The sequence below is a fragment of the Hoplias malabaricus genome, chromosome 18 (genome assembly GCF_029633855.1).
Source record: "Hoplias malabaricus isolate fHopMal1 chromosome 18, fHopMal1.hap1, whole genome shotgun sequence".
In the NCBI taxonomy this organism is placed as follows: Eukaryota; Metazoa; Chordata; class Actinopteri; order Characiformes; family Erythrinidae; genus Hoplias; species Hoplias malabaricus.
In genome coordinates, this window is record NC_089817.1 from 2,701,006 (window position 1) to 2,722,412 (window position 21,407).

The window sequence follows — 21,407 nt, forward strand, 5'->3', positions numbered from 1 at the left end:
TGCGGACTGCCTTTATTTATAAGGTAATAATAACAATAACAACAACAATATCAACAATAATAATGGTAACAGACGTTGGGTATTGCATTGCAGCTTTAATTTAGAACCTTGCATGTTGAACATGCACATTTGTTTTTTTCCATTGTTAAATATATGTAAAAACACAAAGCAATTTAAAAAAAAAAGGCTGATAATTTAAACAAAAATGCTGTTAAAAGCTTGAAGCTCCTATATTAAATGCAGATCCAGGTGAGGACTGTTTGCTCAGTGAAGAATGTGCTCTGCTTTCACGTTTTTTTTGTGTGTTTTCTTTGATTTTTGTGTTGTATTTTGTGTTTTTAGTGCTTATTTGTGCGTGTACGCTGTTTAATGGCGGCTCTGCTGTGCCGTTGTAAAATGGCTCCTTCCCTTTGAGAGCGACAACACCCTCCCACACACACACATTCACACACAAGCTGGTATCACTACATTTGTGAGGACTTCAATAGATTCACACAAGGTTAGCTTCAAAAACGAAGCCTAATCTTAACGCGAATTCTCCAAGCTGCTCTCTTGCTTCTCTTTTCATTCCAAAAGAAGCCGAATTAGTTGTAAAACAGCACACTTTCAAGTGAGGACACGCTAAAAACGTCCCCACACTTTGAGGACATTAGTGTGAGGACAAAAGACAATCATTTTCTCCCCTTTCCCTGAATACAGTCAAATTTGAGGTACACACAGCACAGTTTTTCATATTTTCCGAATGGAAACCAGTACAAAAATCACATTCTGAGGATATTAGGTCCTCACAACTGTAGCAAAACAAGTTCACTCTCTGACTAAATCAACAAAAAGGGGATTTCCAGACTGCAGAGGTCATGAATGATGAATTAATTCACCTCAGTGCTGTTCTAATGTAATAATAAAGGTAATATACGCTGTATTTCACCTTTATTTATAGCGCCACAAAGCTAAAACCAGCTTATTCGCATTCCAGCTTGAGGAGGGACGGAAAATACCATCCCCCTCTCTCTCAGTTCCTCAATCACTCTCTGTTCTTCTTTCACACACCAAGAGAAAGAAGAAAAGAAACTCGATTCCTCTCTTACACCATGAACAGTGAAGCTACACCAAAGTTTTTGTACTTTATTGCAAATACAAAATCACTGTTACTATACATAAAAAAACAGCTTAGTGTTTATTTGACCAAATATGGTCATGGCAAAAACAAGATGAACAAAATGTTTTAAAATAAAGGGGAAATAAAGTTAAAAGCTAATTCAAATGACATTAGAAGTGTGTGCATTTAAAAAGACAAACGGAATAATGTGTCGGTTAGGTATTACACTATAATAAATGTGCTTACAAAAGATCAGGGCAAAAATGTATTTACCTCCCTTCCCTTCCCATCCCTTCCGTCTAGCTTCTCTCTATTTATTTCTCTAGTTCAGCCCTCTCTCTCTCTCTCTCTCTCTCTCTCTCCTCTAGAACATTCTGTGCAGTAGCTCTGTGTCCACTGGCTGTGTTTGGCAGAGAAGGAGACCATGGTTTTGTCTTTGGGCTTTTGATCCTGTTCTTAATCTCCTTTGATTTAAGAGGCAGAAAGGAACAGGGGGTTGTTGGTAAGACTGAGGTGTTTCTGTGTTTGTTTTTAGACCTAGTCCTGCTCTAACGTGGTTAAATTAAAGGAGAATTCCACTCACCTTTCATGCTTTCTGTGTTACTCAATTTTTTTGTGACGTAAACACAGCGCTGGACATTGTTCTAGTGTGAAGTGTTTGACAGTAGAGACTCTCCAGTGGAGGTGAATGGAACCAAGCGTCTGTCTCCACGTCTCCAACACACACCCAGCATTTTATACCCTCTCCACCTCCAGCAGCGCTTCCACCGTCTACAGAGTCTCTATGGGGTGGTGGTGGTGGTGGTGATGATGGACAATAGTGGACTATGTGGACAAACTACGGTCAGACACCAGCCGTGTGTCCTCCCACCGTTTACTGTCCTCACTTTCTGTGAGGGGCTTTTAGAGGAGGACGTCTGCTTCCATTCACCTCCACTGTCCACTGCTCTGTTAGGTAAGGTTCTGAAGAACCAGAGCACTCCATCACTGTGTTTACATTTTACCATTTTACAGAAAGTTTAAAAAAAAAATGAATGTGACCCCCTTTAACCTGGCGCTCTATCATCATCCTAGAGCTCTGTGTAATTCAGAAAAGCCAGCAATGCTGGATTACACTGGGCTTTGGAGTAAAAAAGACATCAGCGCATTATAACACACCAGGTTAGGAATGTTAGTTCATTATGATGTAATGGTAATGTTTCTTTAAATTTGCATGCACACCTTTGGTGAAAATAAATAAAACTGTGTGAGCATTTTAAAGTGGATACATTGTGTGTTGTCCTTTTTTTTTGGTGTAAATTCAGCTCCAGGACATGTGTATTTGTATTTTCAGGGAATAAAACCAAGGTAATCAAAATAATTTACATTAAATTCACAAACAGATTAATCAGAATGGTTGTGAGGTCACAGATTTCCCCTTCACTTGTTCTGTGTGGAAAGAAATTCTCTGTAGAGACGCTTTAAACATCCAGCTGTTGCCTTTAAGAGAGAGAGAGAGAGAGAGCTGCTGTAAACAGAGCGGTGAGATGGAGTTTGAGCGGAGATAAAGCTGTAGATCATACTGACGCTTTTATCTGGAGTGTGCTCTGCTTGGGGTTGGTGGAGGGTGGGGGTGGGGGTAGTGGTAATCCGAGGGAACGCAGTGCTCTGGGCCAAAGGCTAAACGCTGTGCTTCAGTTGACTTCTGCATCCCCTGTGCCTTTAAACTCTACAACAACACAGAGCTGTCAACAACACAGTTACTGTCGTCATGGACAGTCCGCTTTAGTCCGGTTTAAACTCCCTGGTGTGGCGCAATTTAGACCTGAGGCCAGAGGTCGGACTTGTCTCAGTGTTTACATCAGAACTGTGTTCCTCCTTATGTCTGTTTTTACTTCAGTCTTGACTCTGTTTAATGAAACAGCAGTGAGCTGCTCTCTAAAGTTCGAAGCAGAAAGTACAGCACTGTGGTTTTACCGTAAGACCGTTAGCTCCACAAACCCTACACTTTCAAGCTTCCTCTCAGTGAAAGGCAGGGTTAGCATTTAGAGAGCGAGGGTTAAGTATTAGAGGTTTTGGTTTGAGAGGCTGGAGCTAAGGACTGTGGTTTTAGTTTAGTGAATGAAGGTTTAGGAGCTAAATATTTTAGATTTTCGTTAAAGGAAGCTAGGGCCTAGGGGACTGGGTTTAGGGAGCAAGGGGTTAGGGGACTGGGTTTAGGGAGCAAGGGGTTAGGGGATTGGGTTTAGGGAGCTAGGGGTTAGGGGATTGGGTTTAGGGAGCTGGGGTTAGGGGATAGGGTTTAGGGGTTAGGGGATTGGGTTTAGGGAGCAAGGGGTTAGGGGATTGGGTTTAGGGAGCTAGGGGTTAGGGGATTGGGTTTAGGGAGCTGGGGTTAGGGGATTGGGTTTAGGGGTTAGGGGATCGGGTTTAGGGAGCAAGGGGTTAGGGGATTGGGTTTAGGGGGCTAGGGGTTAGGGGATTGGTGTTTAGGGAGCTAAGGGTTAGGGGATTGTGTTTAGGGAGCTAGAGGTTAGGGGATTGGGTTTAGGAAGCTAGGGGATTGGGTTTAGGGGTTAGGGGATTGGGTTTAGGGAGCAAGGGGTTAGGGGATTGGGTTTAGGGAGCTAGGGGTTAGGGGATTGTGTTTAGGGAGCTAGAGGTTAGGGGATTGGGTTTAGGAAACTAGGGGATTGGGGATTGGGTTTAGGAAGCTAGGGGATTGGGTTTAGGAAGCTAGGGGATTGGGTTTAGGGGTTAGGGGATTGGGTTTAGGGAGCAAGGGGTTAGGGGATTGGGTTTAGGGAGCTAGAGGTTAGGGGATTGTGTTTAGGGAGCAAGGGGTTAGGGGATTGGGTTTAGGGAGCTAGAGGTTAGGGGATTGGGTTTAGGGAGCAAGGGGATTGGGGTTAGGGAGCAAGGGGTTAGGGGATTGGGTTTAGGGAGCTAGAGGTTAGGGGATTGGGTTTAGGGAGCTAGAGGTTAGGGGATTGGGGTTAGGGAGCAAGGGGTTAGGGGATTGGGTTTAGGGAGCTAGAGGTTAGGGGATTGGGTTCAGGAAGCTAGGGGATTGGGGTTAGGGAGGGTAGGGTTTGAGTGTTTGCTTAGGTTTAAGGTTAAAGGTCTTAGTGTGTTACAGGATTATGTTCAGGTTTAGGGAGAGAGGGTATTAGTCCTTAGGGGGTTTAAGAGTTAGAGTTTAGCTTTGGTTTAGGGAGTAGGAGTTTAAATGTTTAGGGAGTTAGGTTCTGTTTTGGAAGGGTTTAGATCACTGTTGGGGGTGAAGTGATGAAGGTCAGTGTGTTTATGGAGGTTGGGTTTAAGGTTTAGAGTTTAGCGCTCCTATGTTTGATGCCACAAGCTGAGAAACTACGAGAACAACACCCACTGGAGACTGCAATCACTGCAGCACTGACTGGTGAACTCTCCCTGATACAGCGCCGTAATCTCAGTGAGATACTGTTTGCAGTGTTTTGGTGTGTGTTCGTCAGACAGAGACTCAGACTGTGTCTATCACACGATCTTACAGCGTAACATTCCTGCACGTTATTAACCCTTTATTCACCACACGGAAGAGATCTTAACAAAGTGTTAGGAAAGTTATTTAATTAAATGCCTCTCGGTGGAGTGACCTTGTTTACAACACAACAACAACAAGTAAACAAGAGAATTAAACAGTCAGTAGTTGGTTTATTGAGAGAGGGGCTGAATGATGAATCAATATTAAACACCACTTTTAGATGAGAACTTTGCCGGTTTTAAGTGGTGAAATATAACCCACTACTCCGGTTCAGACGAGCTGGACCAATCACAGACCAGCAAACTCCCATGTGTTGTGACGTCACAACCACAACTAACCTCTCTTGAATTCTCTCAGAGAAACACATCCCACTCTGTCATTTCCTTTGGACTCAATAAAGCCTTATCTCGTCTTTTCTCATCTCATACAAATACTCCAACCACACCCTGGTCTCCTCATATGCTCAGGGCCACTATATAATGACACAATGAGTGTTCAACTGAAACTGGGCCTGTGATACACCCTGGTGTGTGTGTGTGTGTGTGTGTGAGAGAGAGAGAGGTCTGTGTAAAGTGTGTGTATGTATGTGTGAGACACGGGGCATATTAATACACACAGAGTGCGATGAATGGACAGTGTGTTGAATGCCATACAAATATTTTCCATTGTGTGTGTGTGTGTGTGTGTGTGTGTGTGGCTCAGAAACACCAGCTCAGACTGCCCTCAAGTGGTGGTCCAACACACTGCACTGAACACACACACACACATTCACACACACTCCCTTTCTTTGGGAGGAGACACATACTAATATTCTGTTTTAAGATGTGGTTGCAATGTGTTGCCACACACACACAGTACAGGATCTCTCTCTCTCTCTCTCTCTCTCTCTCTCTCTCTCTCTCTCTGTGTGTGTGTGTGTGTATCTGGGTCTCTGCCTCTCTATTACACGCACATGGTGTAGAAATACGCCCAGAGGAAGAGGAAGCAATGTGAATGTGTGTGTCTGTGTGTGTCTGTCTGATTGTGTGTGAGTGTACATCTACCTGAGCTGCTCCATGCCGGACCACCACACCTGCTGACCTCCTGACCCCTAGAGGTGGGTAACAGACTTCTCAAACACTCCGTAATTACATTTAGACACATGCTCTACTGAGATGTTTCAGAGAGCGGCTTTTCTCTTCTCCTGGACCTCAGTGAGAACAGGACCCTCTCCATCTCCTCCGCTCGTGCTCACTCTCTAACCCTCTCTGCGGCGCGAGGTGTGGCCCACGGACTCTGGTCCTTTCAAACCCGAATGGTTCAGAGAGAGAAGGACAGAGGGGTCCATCCTTCAGCTCCGGTTCTTAAAGAGTTAAGGAGTGTTAAATGTGGTAGTTTGAATGTGTAGACAGTGGGTTTGAATCAGTTTATCTCTGACACTAACTACAGGATTATTTCCGGTTGATTTTGAAAAGACTAGACCACCTTCGTCTCAGTGAGTCACCTGTCTGTCACACTTCTACTGTTTGGTTAAAGTAGTTTTGTTTTAATTGATCGACACAACAAAGAGAAGACGACATCAAATGAGCTAATGATGCTAAAGCTAATTTTCACATGGCCCTGAACATGTAAATAATATAAATAAAGGACCTGGGTGGTCAGTGCTCTCCTCCGGGGTGTTGAACTGTCCAGTGTCCAGTTTCGCTGAATTAGCGCTGTTTTTAAATGAGGAAGCAGGTCCTTGAGTGCGTAAGTTTAAAGACAGAGGGGGGGTCTCACAAACAACGAGCCACTGGATGAAAATGTAGGACAAGAAAGTGAAAAATAAAATTAAACTTATATGTAGTCATTTTTTCATTACTTTCTCCTGAAAGTGTGTTTAGGCTAATCCACATAACCCCACCCTGAACTTTGACCCCAGGGCCTGACCCCCAGGTACACGATGCAGAACGGCTCTACTCCAGAGGACAGCTTCAACGGAGAACAGCTCAAAATCGTCATCGTTGGAGACGGAGCTTGTGGGAAAACATCTCTGCTCATGGTTTACGCAAAAAAAAAATTTCCTGAGGTACATCCTCCATGACTCACGATGAATTATATATGAATTACACAGTATTTACTATGAATTACTCTGTCATTGTCCACTATGAATTATATAGTGATTATATTTTAGAACGTCATTGAATTTATCTCCATTCATTTCATTGTTCGTAAACTTTGGGGAAGTTTTGAAACCTCTGCTGCTCTTAATGATGAACCTAAAGGAAGGAAACATAATTGCAAAACATGTTCTAATGGTTTACTCCCTGAACTAGTTCACATGCAAACACACACACACACACACACACACACACACACACACACACAGAGTTATTAAATATTTTATTAGTGGAACGATATCTTGTTGTTATTCCTTTGTGTTTCCTCTGTGAAATAGATACAGAATCATTCACAGCACATTTTCATCCATTTGTAGCAGATACAGAGTAATTTACAATGAATAATGTACTGAATCATTTATTTTTGGCTTGGAATAAGTTTATAGTGGGTACTGAGTAACTCACAGTAATTTGTAAAAGCAGATACTGAATTAATTTTAATTAATTAATTAATTTTCAGACGTATGCTCCATCTGTGTTTGAGAAATATGTAACTAGAGTGACTCACGGAGGGAAAGAAATTCAGCTGAACCTGTACGACACGGCAGGTAGGAGAACACACACACACACACACACAATACATATTCCACAGAGAGACCCACAAAACTCTCAACTTACATATAACTTTAAACCTGTAATATTACACACACACACCCCACATTCCTGAGCGTCAGGTTCTGGGTGAAAGAGCAACCACTGAGTGTGGAGTGAGAAAGTGTCTGGGTTAAATGTCGCTCGTCCAGCTGTAAATGAGACGGAGCGGTGCCCCTTTACTGTTTCAAACAGAAACAGAACAAAACAAATCTATTTAAAGCCGTGAGAGCTTATTCTGTTTTGAGGTATTTTACCTTGATGTAAGTTAGCATGTTATTGATTAGCATATTAGCATGTGCAGACTGAAACTGTCGCGGTTTGCGTTGCTGTTGGTTTTTAAATGAAGGCTGAAATGTGTTACTGTTTATTGTCACCCTCAGACACACTGGGTTTATTGTGGATTAGCCTGTAATTCTGTGATTAGCCTGTGGTAGCGGTTATTAATTGTATTAATTGTTTGTTCGCTGATTAGTTAGCATGTGATTGGTTACCTGAGACTTTATCTGTGATTTTATGATTGGTTGGTAAGTTTGTGCAATGGGATTAGTTAATATAAGTTTATCCTGTGAATTATTTTGTAACTCCTGTGTTAATCCTGTGTTGTTAGGCAGGGTTAATCTTACTTCATCTGTGTTAATCCTGTGATAGTTTATGATTACTGTCTGTGATTAGTTGGGCGACCTGTAGCCTGAATTTAAGTGCACAGTGTGTGTTTACAGACTGTCACTTTTCCAACCTCCTCATTGTGTGTGTTTGGGTCTGTGTGTGTGTGTGTGTTTGTGAGAGTGTTTTAGGTGTGTGTGTGTGTGTGTGTGTGAGTGTGGTGCTGATGTGATAACAGGAAGTGGTTCTTCACCTCCAGAAGATCCACATCCTTTACATAAAAGGCCTCTTTCAGAATGAATCTGCAACAGACACCCCCCCCCCACACACACACACCCGTTCACACACTGCTCCTCCTTCAGACTCATGGGCTGCTGCTCCAACGAAGCATTAAATTAACACAGTGACTCATTTAACTTCAGCTAGTTTTAATTAGCTGTATTTAAAGTGCTTTAGTTTTGAGTTTAGTTTAGTTTCTAATTGTTAAACTTTTAAATTACTTTAGATTTAAGTACTAATTTAACAAAATCCATTTTAAAGCATTTGGAGGAAAAGTTATAAATAAAACCACAACTTTACTCTGTTAAATAATTAAAGTAAATTCTGAGGATTCTTGTAACACTTTCACCTCGGCGTCCCGCTGAAACCCGGCTTGAGCTCCTTCTCACCTTTCATCTTTCAACACTCCTTCTGAACTGAAGGGGTTAATCAGGAGAACACGGTTCCACTGTTCCACTCACCAGAGGAACTCCACACATCTTTATACCCCTCTTTCTGGGGCTGGAATATAACTCAGTATCAATATATATGTCTAGTTGTTGGTAATACTTGTATTAGTGTGTTTTCCAGAATAAAAGTCTCTGTGAATGTAAACTCTGTGTGAGGAGATTATAAATGAGTTCTATCCGGTACAGGACAGTAATCTGAGTGGTCCGATGGTGGACCAGCAGTGGGCTACAGTCAGTGGTCTGGTGTATGCTCGCTGTCTAGGAGGTTTACTTGTGACGGTGATGTCATGTTTCTTGTTCGTTCTTGGAGGTTTTTCTATGGCTTCTATATTAATATATTATATCAATATCGGAGGGTGGCACGGTGGTGCAGCAGTTTAATGTCGCAGTCACACAGCTCCAGGGACCTGGAGGTTGTGGGTTCGATTCCCGCTCCGGGTGACTGTCTGTGAGGAGTGTGGTGTGTTCTCTCTGTGTCTGCGTGGGTTTCCTCCGGGTGACTGTCTGTGAGGAGTGCGGTGTGTTCTCCCTGTGTCTGTGTGGGTTTCCTCCAGGTGACTGTCTGTGAGGAGTGTGGTGTGTTCTCTCTGTGTCTGTGTGGGTTTCCTCCGGGTGCTCCAGTTTCCTCCCACAGTCCAAAACCACACGTTGGTAGGTGGATTGGCGACTCAAAAGTGTCCGTAGGTGTGAGTGTGTGAGTGAATGTGTGTGTCTGTGTTGCCCTGTGAAGAACTGGCACCCCCTCCAGGGTGTATTCCCCGCCTTGTGCCCAATGATTCCAGGTAGGCTCTGGACCCACCGCGACCCTGAACTGGATAAGGATTACAGATAATGAATGAATCAATATCGGAATAATATCGTTTAGATCAAAACTAAGAAATATATCATGATATAAATTCCGCCGGTATCGTCCAGCCCCACCTCTAGCCCACACTTGGGCATGCTAGCTACATTAGCCTGGAGTTCCAGTGAACAGTAAATACAGTAAACCTGTCTCAGCTGGTGAAGTGTGTTTGTGTTCGGAGGGTGGGGTGGGGGTGTGTACATTTGTTGGAAATATTTTCTTTTACAGAGAACTATGGCTGTATGTCCACGGTAAACATTCCCGCGGCGCATTAACAGAGCGCTAAGCTCATGTTTGCGACACGTCAAAAGCTAGCATATACGGGACGTTTCTCTGAAACTCGGACGCTGCTGTTTATCGGAGCTGAGGAACAGGAAGTTTGGTGCAGGATGTGGTTATGTGACAGAATTGTGCTTTAAACACTGCAACATGCAATAAGTGAACAGCAGAAACACACACACACACTTTCACACACACTCCCTTTCTTTCCGACTCAGACTTTAAAGGAGAATACACTGCACACGGCGCTTTATCAATCAGTCAGCCTTCATTTTCACTCGAAGGATACACAGCGTGACCTTCATTTCCAGTTCAGCAGAGAAACACACAGGGAGTGAGACGTAAATTAAAAATAATATTTAATACATTTAAATCAACAATGGCAGATGAGTCATTTAAAACTATTATGAAGAAACAACCAAAGTAAGATTTAAAAAATATAATAAATAATAATAATAAAAAAAACTAAAGACTGAAACGGTTCAAGGACACATTCAACAACCAATGAGGTGATTCAGTAAAAAATAAATAACATCAGAAAAAAAGTCATTAAAATCACAATAATAATAATAATAATAATAATATTTTTTACCAAACAGCAGAGTGTGTTATGGGTATCATCTCTCTCCTCTAGGGTACATCAGTTGTACCCTGCTTATTGCAGTGCATTATGGGATTGGTTGAGTGCACTGATAATTGTCCACTGTTTTCGGACACAATTTACGCAATGGTGGAATCCCAAAACAGTGGATCTTTATTTAAAGCATGTGGATCTGTAGAGGTGAAAAACCACTTCCTGTTATCACACACAAACACACACACACACACACAAACACACACGGTTACTTTAAAATAAAATGGTTAAAAAGTTCAGTTTTCTTTGGTTAACACTGTGTGTGTGTGTGTGTGTGTGTGTGTGTGTGTGTGTGTGTGTGTAGGTCAAGATGATTATGATCGTCTGCGACCGCTGTCCTATCAGAACGCAGATCTCATCCTCGTCTGCTACGATGTCACAAACCCCACCAGCTACGACAACATCTTAATAAAGGTTAATCCAGTTTAATTGAATTTGAATTAAAGTAAATCTGAACAGAAATCTGAGTGTGTGTAAGGCCTATTAAAACAGACTGACTGCTGCTTTAACCCTCTGTGTGCTGTAGTGGTTCCCGGAGGTTAATCATTTCTGTCGCGACATTCCCACCATCCTCATCGGCTGCAAAACTGACCTGAGGAAAGACAAAGAGAAAACCAGGAGACTCAAAGCTGAGGGGAAAGACCCAATCACTTACACACAGGTGAGAGAGAGAGAGAGAGAGAGAGAGAGAGAGAGAGAGAGAGAGAGAGAGGGAGGGAGAGACAGAGAGAGAGAGAGAGAGAGAGAGAGAGGGAGAGAGAGAGAGAGAGAGAGAGAGAGAGAGAGAGAGAGAGAGAGAGGGAGGGAGAGACAGAGAGAGAGAGAGAGAGAGAGAGAGAGGGAGAGAGAGAGAGAGAGAGAGAGAGAGAGAGAGAGAGAGAGAGAGAGAGAGGGAGGGAGGGAGAGAGACAGAGAGAGGGAGGGAGAAAGAGACAGAGAGAGAGACAGAGTGTGTGTGAGAGAGAGTGTGAGAGAGAAACAGAGAGTGTGTGTGTGTGTGAGAGAGAGTGAGAGAGAGAAACAGAAAGAGAGAGTGTGTGTGTGTGTGAGAGAGAGAGAGAGACAGAGAGAGAGAGATTGAGAGAGAGAAAGAGAGTGAGAGAGACAAAGAGAGAGAGAGTGAAAGAGAGAGAGAGGGACAGAGAGAGAGAGAAAGAGAGAGAGAGAGTGAGAGAGACAAAGAGAGAGAGAGTGAAAGAGAGAGAGGGACAGAGAAAGAGAGAGAGAGTGAGAGAGACAAAGAGAGAGAGAGTGAAAGAGAGAGAGAGGGACAGAGAGAGAGAGAGAGAATGAGAGAAACAGAGAGAGTGTGTGTGTGTGTGTGTGTGAGAGAGAGAGAGAGAGAGAGAGAGAGCACTGGTGGAATAAGAGCATTCATGTCATATATTTCTGTTAATTAATTTTAAATCATTTCTGGTTTGTTTAATTCTGGTGCTGCAGGGGGAGGAGACTCAGAGGCAGATGAAATCTGAGCTTTATCTCGAGTGTTCGGCCAAATACAGCGAGAACGTGGAGGACATCTTTAAAGAGGCGACGAAACTCGCCCTGGCGTCCCGCCGCAAACTCAGAAAAGCCCGGAAAAAGAAGAAAGCCTGCTCCATCCTCTGAGAACAGCAGGATAAACACGGCAGGACCTTCAGGAACTTTAAAAACCCCCAAAGAATATTCACTGTCTTCAGAAACATTGCAGGAAATTTTAGGAAAACCCAGAAGCTCTCAGAACGTTTACGATCTTTCAGACGCTCGCAGGAACATTCAGGACCCTCCAGAAAAGTTTAGAAACGTCCAGAGTCTCAGGGAATAGAGTCTCAGGACAGATAATTATTACCCTCTTTTTATGTGGAAAATGGCCGTGGGGGCTCCTGTGGGGGTCGTGGGTTGCTGGTTCGATCCCCGGTGATCCCCTGGTCCCTCTCCCCCGCTGTGGGCATTTATGACCTGAAGTGGCAGTCTTGGGCAGTTAGTGCTCTCCTCTAAGCGTGTAGAGCTGCAGTGATGCTGCAGGAGCATATTAATGTAAAACTGTCATTCGTAACTGGAGAGGATTTATTATTTTGTTTTTATGACTATTGTTAGTTTATATTCTAATTATTTTATGAATGTAATGTTTATCCGTGTTTGTGACGGAGGTTCTCTGCAGGTGCTAAATGCAAGAGTGTGTTTTGCACAGATTCAGTTGGAGACGATCCGCTGATATTCGCTGCTATCGGCCCGTCAACGTTCCCCAGGACACAGGCTCCACTTCAGGTTCCTTCAGGGACAGAGTCAGTAGCTGGTTCACGGCTCTGTGGCCGTTCTTCCACTGCACGAGTTACAGCTCAGGACTCAGGACTAAATCTCACCCATTTCAAACTTAATACATCGCCCCACGCAAATTTACTCCCCCATGCAGCAGTGCTCTGCCCTGGCCGTGTCCTCTGACGCGCTCCGTACCGTCTCTGCTCTGTCTGAGGGGACACGGAGGCAGCCCTGACTGCTGCTGTTTCAAAACAGGAGACACACAACTCTACAACAGAGAGACACAATAAAATACAGCTAACAACACTGTCCTCTGAGAACTCCTCATTTCCACACACACACACTTCACAAGGCGATGAGAAATACAAAGACTCAGTGTGACCAGGGCTTTAGAAAACACACATCTTCTGCAGTGAGGTTCTCTCTCGTTCACCCTCTGACTTCCACAATCTTTTTGCTGGACGCCTTCTCCCTCCGTCCTTTGTCTTTCAGCTGAGCCGTGAGGTGTGTGTGATACACAGGTAAACCATTCGGTCTGAGGGAAATGACTGAACAGGGTGTTTACAGTGGCTCCGGTGGCTTTTATGCACCTCATTGTGGAACACAGAAATATGTAATGGCTCTTATTTGTTTTTCTGCGTGAGAGAAACGCAGTCTCAGCACATCCCCTGAGTCATCATCCAGAGGGAGGAGGACACGAAGAAGTGGAGAGAGCCTCAGCAGCCTCTCCACTAATGTCCCCTCTGATCAATACCAGGATCATTAGGTTCTACATATAATACATACAAATATATACAAATATACACACATGAACTAAATGAAAATGTATATAAATATATAACAAAGACATTTGTTGTTCATTATGAAAAAGTAGTGTTAGTGAGCGTTATTAAATATAAAACGATATAAAGGTAATTATATTAATGTATATGTAGTTAAAATGAATATTATCTACAATAATCATAAACACACATTGTTACAACTATTATAAACACTTTAATAGACAACAGAGGGGCTCACGACGGTGGTGTGTTTAAATCTAGAGCTTTTAACCGAAGCTGAAGAGCTTCTTCACTGTTGGAGGCAGATGAAATTTGTAAAAGAAAATGTCACGTTTGTGGCAGTGATTATCCAGTTATTCTCCGGACTGAGTTTTAATGATTATTCCTGAAAGCCTCTATCTCCACCACTGCTCTCCTGAACGAAAACAATATATATTAATATTTTCATATTTATTTATTTTTTATTTCTGCGAGTGTTTGTGGTTTTAATGGGGGATGTATTCAGAGTGTAGTGAAGAACAGAAGTTAAATCAACTTGTGATTTTCCTCAGAGGATCCGTGAGAAACACCCTGACACTGCCGATCTGAAAGGATATAAAACACAGAGGAGCTCCAGGGTTTTAACCCCGTATAAATTGGGAAATTAACTATTTAATTAATTAATTAATATAGGGTGACCAGACGTCCTCTTTTACCCGGACATGTCCTCTTTTTTAGACTTAAAAAAAATGTCCGGGCTGAATTTCACAAACGTCCGGCATTTTGTTTTTCTAGAGCTTACATAGAACTTCGAGAAGTTTCGCTCACAAACTAGTCCCGCCCTCCCCTACTCCGATTGGTTCGCTTGAGTGAGAAGGGGGCGTGATAAAGTAGCCTAAAATCTTCTGATTGGACGGTCTGACTGTAGCGCTACCGTTATTGGTCGATAACCTTCTCTGTAAACATTTAATTGGTCAGTGCACGGCAGTAGTCCTTGTTTACGTCACGCCTAGCTCATATACCCACCCTCATCTCGAGCAGCTATACCGAAACGTAAATGTAAGTTCTCGGATGAATTAAAAAAGAAACTCCCATGTTTTCCATGTGTAGCAAATAAAGGTGTAAAGGACCTAAAAGCACACCCCCCACAGAATCCACTCTCCTATAAGAGCGCCATAAAAAATGGGGGATAGAGAAGGATTTTTTTTTTTACCTCATTTAAAGCACTTGATTTATTGATTGTTGTTGTATTGATTGTACATTGCCATGTAAAGATGTATTTTCAAAAATTTTCTGAAAAAGTTTTACTTATTTAACCTTTATTTAAGCAGGAAATCCCTTGAGACACCACAACATTTCCAGTTACAGGAGTTTTAAAACTGAGCATAAAAAGACAAATATAGTTTTTAAAACAAATCACCAACATGTTGTTCCTAGCTTTGAATAATGACGACACATTGGTTCGAGACTCGCCACGAGAACCACCTTAAACTTAAAGTTCTCTCTCACACAGACACTTCTCCCGAACCTTCTCCTCTAGAACACACTTCCGTTCTCCATGTTCCTGCAGAGAAACAGTCATTAGCTCCTCCCCCAGGCTCCGCTCACCCAAAGAGCAGCTGTAGCACTCTACGCTAACGTTAGCATGCTGGCTAACAGCAGTCTCAGGGCTCACAAGTCTTTGGGAAGTTCTTTTTAAATGTTGTAAATAAATAAATAATTTCAGAGAAAATGTTTAATAATTATTAAAGAAACAACTACTCGTTTTACTAGCTCAAGTTCAAATAAACAAATATGAACATTTTAAAAACACACATTTTAGCATCAGCCCCCCCGGGACAGAGGAGCTGGCCGGAACTAATCCTCCAACACCAGCATCTGACCTTAGACATGTTTATAAGGCTGAGCGCCATTAAATCCTCACAGCAATGTTCCAGTTCAGAAGAGCAGAGGCTGTTCCTGTGGTGAAAAAGAACCCACTTCTGGTTAAAGCCCCTCCTGGACATTTACAGGAGTGGCTTTTACATTTAGTTCGCTGGACACTGTTCTACTGCTCTGTTTATTTAAAGAAAGCAGCGCTGACCCTGAGTTTAATGAGTGTTCCTCTTTATAAACTGATAAGAAGGGTTTAAAGAGGGGTGAATGTTTTACCCACAATTTGGGGACCTCCATGTGTAAGCTTTAGACGGTAATGTTATGGGAACAAGAAGAAAGTCCCCACAACAATTTTTACATTTGATGAGGAAGACATGTTAGGATTGGGGTAAGGGTTAAAGGCAATGTAGGTGATTCTGGAGAGCTACTGCTCACACAGTAAAACACATACCCACCTCTTGTTTGTGTTCATTCAGAAGCTCCACATCTTTTAAGGTGGAGTGGTGTGTGTGAGTAAGAAGCGACTATCTTTTAATGTGGAGCGGTGTGTGTGAGTAAGAAGCGACTGTATCTTTTAATGTGGAGCGGTGTGTGTGAGTAAGAAGCGACTGTATCTTTTAAGGTGGAGCGGTGTGTGTGAGTAAGAAGCGACTGTATCTTTTAAGGTGGAGCGGTGTGTGTGAGTAAGAAGCGACTGTATCTTTTAAGGTGGAGCGGTGTGTGTGAGTAAGAAGCGACTGTATCTTTTAAGGTGGAGCGGTGTGTGTGAGTAAGAAGCGACTGTATCTTTTAAGGTGGAGCGGTGTGTGTGAGTAAGAAGCGGCTGTATCTTTTAATGTGGAGCGGTGTGTGTGAGTAAGAAGCGACTGTATCTTTTAAGGTGGAGCGGTGTGTGTGAGTAAGAAGCGACTGTATCTTTTAAGGTGGAGCGGTGTGTGTGAGTAAGAAGCGACTGTATCTTTTAAGGTGGAGCGGTGTGTGTGAGTAAGAAGCGACTGTATCTTTTAAGGTGGAGTGGTGTGTGTGAGTAAGAAGCGGCTGTATCTTTTAATGTGGAGCGGTGTGTGTGAGTAAGAAGCGACTGTATCTTTTAAGGTGGAGCGGTGTGTGTGAGTAAGAAGCGACTGTATCTTTTAAGGTGGAGCGGTGTGTGTGAGTAAGAAGCGACTGTATCTTTTAAGGTGGAGCGGTGTGTGTGAGTAAGAAGCGGCTGTATCTTTTAAGGTGGAGCGGTGTGTGTGAGTAAGAAGTGACTGTATCTTTTAAGGTGGAGCGGTATGTGTGAGTAAGAAGTGACTTTATCTTTTAAGGTGGAGCCGTGTGTGTGAGTAAGAAGTGACTGTATCTTTTAATGTGGAGCGGTGTGTGTGAGTAAGAAGTGACTGTATCTTTTAATGTGGAGCGGTGTGTGTGAGTAAGAAGCGACTATCTTTTAAGGTAGAGCGGTGTGTGTGTGAGTAAGAAGCGACTGTATATTCTAAGGTGGAGCGGTGTGTATGAGTAAGAAGCGACTATCATTTAAGGTGGAGCGGTGTGTGTGAGTAAGAAGCGACTGTATCTTTTAAGGTGGAGCGGTGTGTGTGAGTAAGAAGCGACTATCTTTTAAGGTGGAGCGGTGTGTGTGAGTAAGAAGCGAAGGTATCTTTTTATGTGGAGTGGTGTGTGTGAGTAAGAAGCGACTATCTTTTAAGGTGGAGCGGTGTGTGTGTGAGTAAGAAGCGACTGTATATTCTAAGGTGGAGCGGTGTGTATGAGTAAGAAGCGACTACCTTTTAAGGTGGAGCGGTGTGTGTGAGTAAGAAGCGACTATCTTTTAAGGTGGAGCGGTGTGTGTGAGTAAGAAGCGACTGTATATTCTAAGGTGGAGCGGTGTGTATGAGTAAGAAGCGACTATCATTTAAGGTGGAGCGGTGTGTGTGAGTAAGAAGCGACTGTATCTTTTAAGGTTGAGCGGTGTGTGTGAGTAAGAAGCGACTATCTTTTAAGGTGGAGCGGTGTGTGTGAGTAAGAAGCGAAGGTATCTTTTTATGTGGAGTGGTGTGTGTGAGTAAGAAGCGACTATCTTTTAAGGTGGAGCGGTGTGTGTGAGTAAGAAGCGACTGTATATTCTAAGGTGGAGCGGTGTGTATGAGTAAGAAGCGACTATCATTTAAGGTGGAGCGGTGTGTGTGAGTAAGAAGCGACTGTATCTTTTAAGGTTGAGCGGTGTGTGTGAGTAAGAAGCGACTATCTTTTAAGGTGGAGCGGTGTGTGTGAGTAAGAAGCGAAGGTATCTTTTTATGTGGAGTGGTGTGTGTGAGTAAGAAGCGACTATCTTTTAAGGTGGAGCGGTATGTGTGAGTAAGAAGTGACTGTATCTTTTAAGGTGGAGCGGTGTGTATGAGTAAGAAGTGACTATCTTTTAAGGTGGAGCGGTATGTGTGAGTAAGAAGTGACTATCTTTTAAGGTGGAGCCGTGTGTGTGAGTAAGAAGTGACTGTATCTTTTAATGTGGAGCGGTGTGTGTGAGTAAGAAGTGAATGTATCTTTTAATGTGGAGCGGTGTGTGTGAGTAAGAAGTGACTATCTTTTAAGGTAGAGCGGTGTGTGTGTGAGTAAGAAGCGACTGTATATTCTAAGGTGGAGCGGTGTGTATGAGTAAGAAGCGACTATCATTTAAGGTGGAGCGGTGTGTGTGAGTAAGAAGCGACTGTATCTTTTAAGGTGGAGCGGTGTGTGTGAGTAAGAAGCGAAGGTATCTTTTTATGTGGAGTGGTGTGTGTGAGTAAGAAGCGACTATCTTTTAAGGTGGAGCGGTGTGTGTGTGAGTAAGAAGCGACTGTATATTCTAAGGTGGAGCGGTGTATATGAGTAAGAAGCGACTACCTTTTAAGGTGGAGCGGTGTGTGTGCGTAAGAAGCGACTATCTTTTAATGTGGAGCGGTGTGTGTGAGTAAGAAGCGACTGTATCTTTTAAGGTGGAGCGGTGTGTGTGAGTAAGAAGCGGCTGTATCTTTTAATGTGGAGCGGTGTGTGTGAGTAAGAAGCGACTGTATCTTTTAAGGTGGAGCGGTGTGTGTGAGTAAGAAGCGACTGTATCTTTTAAGGTGGAGCGGTGTGTGTGAGTAAGAAGCGACTGTATCTTTTAAGGTGGAGCGGTGTGTGTGAGTAAGAAGCGACTGTATCTTTTAAGGTGGAGCGGTGTGTGTGAGTAAGAAGCGACTGTATCTTTTAAGGTGGAGCGGTGTGTGTGAGTAAGAAGCGGCTGTATCTTTTAATGTGGAGCGGTGTGTGTGAGTAAGAAGCGACTGTATCTTTTAAGGTGGAGCGGTGTGTGTGAGTAAGAAGCGACTGTATCTTTTAAGGTGGAGCGGTGTGTATGAGTAAGAAGCGACTGTATCTTTTAAGGTGGAGCGGTGTGTGTGAGTAAGAAGCGGCTGTATCTTTTAAGGTGGAGCGGTGTGTGTGAGTAAGAAGTGACTGTATCTTTTAAGGTGGAGCGGTATGTGTGAGTAAGAAGTGACTTTATCTTTTAAGGTGGAGCCGTGTGTGTGAGTAAGAAGTGACTGTATCTTTTAATGTGGAGCGGTGTGTGTGAGTAAGAAGTGACTGTATCTTTTAATGTGGAGCGGTGTGTGTGAGTAAGAAGCGACTATCTTTTAAGGTAGAGCGGTGTGTGTGTGAGTAAGAAGCGACTGTATATTCTAAGGTGGAGCGGTGTGTATGAGTAAGAAGCGACTGTATCTTTTAAGGTGGAGCGGTGTGTGTGAGTAAGAAGCGACTGTATCTTTTAAGGTGGAGCGGTGTGTGTGAGTAAGAAGCGACTATCTTTTAAGGTGGAGCGGTGTGTGTGAGTAAGAAGCGAAGGTATCTTTTTATGTGGAGTGGTGTGTGTGAGTAAGAAGCGACTATCTTTTAAGGTGGAGCGGTGTGTGTGTGAGTAAGAAGCGACTGTATATTCTAAGGTGGAGCGGTGTGTATGAGTAAGAAGCGACTACCTTTTAAGGTGGAGCGGTGTGTGTGAGTAAGAAGCGACTATCTTTTAAGGTGGAGCGGTGTGTGTGAGTAAGAAGCGACTGTATATTCTAAGGTGGAGCGGTGTGTATGAGTAAGAAGCGACTATCATTTAAGGTGGAGCGGTGTGTGTGAGTAAGAAGCGACTGTATCTTTTAAGGTTGAGCGGTGTGTGTGAGTAAGAAGCGACTATCTTTTAAGGTGGAGCGGTGTGTGTGAGTAAGAAGCGAAGGTATCTTTTTATGTGGAGTGGTGTGTGTGAGTAAGAAGCGACTATCTTTTAAGGTGGAGCGGTGTGTGTGAGTAAGAAGCGACTGTATATTCTAAGGTGGAGCGGTGTGTATGAGTAAGAAGCGACTATCATTTAAGGTGGAGCGGTGTGTGTGAGTAAGAAGCGACTGTATCTTTTAAGGTGGAGCGGTGTGTGTGAGTAAGAAGCGACTATCTTTTAAGGTGGAGCGGTGTGTGTGAGTAAGAAGTGACTTTATCTTTTAAGGTGGAGCCGTGTGTGTGAGTAAGAAGTGACTGTATCTTTTAATGTGGAGCGGTGTGTGTGAGTAAGAAGTGACTGTATCTTTTAATGTGGAGCGGTGTGTGTGAGTAAGAAGCGACTATCTTTTAAGGTAGAGCGGTGTGTGTGTGAGTAAGAAGCGACTGTATATTCTAAGGTGGAGCGGTGTGTATGAGTAAGAAGCGACTGTATCTTTTAAGGTGGAGCGGTGTGTGTGAGTAAGAAGCGACTGTATCTTTTAAGGTGGAGCGGTGTGTGTGAGTAAGAAGCGACTATCTTTTAAGGTGGAGCGGTGTGTGTGAGTAAGAAGCGAAGGTATCTTTTTATGTGGAGTGGTGTGTGTGAGTAAGAAGCGACTATCTTTTAAGGTGGAGCGGTGTGTGTGTGAGTAAGAAGCGACTGTATATTCTAAGGTGGAGCGGTGTGTATGAGTAAGAAGCGACTACCTTTTAAGGTGGAGCGGTGTGTGTGAGTAAGAAGCGACTATCTTTTAAGGTGGAGCGGTGTGTGTGAGTAAGAAGCGACTGTATATTCTAAGGTGGAGCGGTGTGTATGAGTAAGAAGCGACTATCATTTAAGGTGGAGCGGTGTGTGTGAGTAAGAAGCGACTGTATCTTTTAAGGTTGAGCGGTGTGTGTGAGTAAGAAGCGACTATCTTTTAAGGTGGAGCGGTGTGTGTGAGTAAGAAGCGAAGGTATCTTTTTATGTGGAGTGGTGTGTGTGAGTAAGAAGCGACTATCTTTTAAGGTGGAGCGGTGTGTGTGAGTAAGAAGCGACTGTATATTCTAAGGTGGAGCGGTGTGTATGAGTAAGAAGCGACTATCATTTAAGGTGGAGCGGTGTGTGTGAGTAAGAAGCGACTGTATCTTTTAAGGTGGAGCGGTGTGTGTGAGTAAGAAGCGACTATCTTTTAAGGTGGAGCGGTGTGTGTGAGTAAGAAGCGAAGGTATCTTTTAATGTGGAGCGGTGTGTGTTAGTAAGAAGTGACTATATTTTAAGGTGGAGTGGTGTGTGTGAGTAAGAAGCGACTGTATATTTTAAGGTGGAGTGGTGTGTGTGAGTAAGAAGCGACTGTATCCTTTAAGGTAGAGCGGTGTGTGTGAGTAAGAAGCGACTGTATCCTTTAAGGTGGAGCGGTGTGTGTGAGTAAGAAGCCACTGTATTTTTTAAGGTGGAGCGGTGTGTGTGAGTAAGAAGCGACTATCTTGTTGGTGTCTGAAGTGTAAATTGTCTGTAAGTGTTTATTAACTGTTTGAATTCCCACAGAAACTCATGTGTAACTCGAGCTGTTTAGTTTTGTAGCACTTTCCCTCTGTGTTTACTTTCATGCAGATAGCGCTCTCCTGAATTTAGAGTCAGTTCCACCTTAAGTAATGTAACTGAAACAGCAAAAATAAGTCAGTGTTACCCCTCTATGGAGCAGGAACAGAGCAACATCCTCATCTCGGTTGGTGCTTTTCAACATTCAGAGACTCTCCCAGGCCCTTAGAATTTGCTTTCCACAGGAAGTAGCGATTTGCCCATCACTGCTCAGAACGGTCTGACAGACTTACAGTGAAAAGTAGTGTTTTAATCATGTTGAAAAGTGTATATTTAATTCACACATTGTAA

General features: G+C 43.3%; 1 protein-coding gene across 2 annotated transcripts; it reads left to right on the forward strand.

Moving 5' to 3' along the window:
- The first annotated feature begins 5,396 nt into the window (after nt 1-5,396).
- On the forward strand, nt 5,397-13,029 carry rhof (ras homolog family member F). 2 transcript variants are annotated; one of them, XM_066651181.1, is made up of 6 exons: nt 5,397-5,694; nt 6,452-6,645; nt 7,197-7,284; nt 10,723-10,832; nt 10,945-11,079; nt 11,859-13,029. In XM_066651181.1, exons 2-6 carry the CDS (start codon nt 6,520-6,522, stop codon nt 12,024-12,026), a joined length of 627 nt encoding a protein of 208 aa, XP_066507278.1. In that variant the 5' UTR covers nt 5,397-5,694; nt 6,452-6,519; the 3' UTR covers nt 12,027-13,029. The 2 variants fall into 2 exon arrangements, with proteins under 2 accessions (XP_066507278.1, XP_066507277.1); XM_066651180.1 differs by having other exon boundaries at nt 5,408-5,694; nt 6,499-6,645; nt 11,859-12,984.
- Nucleotides 13,030-21,407: the final 8,378 nt, after the last annotated feature.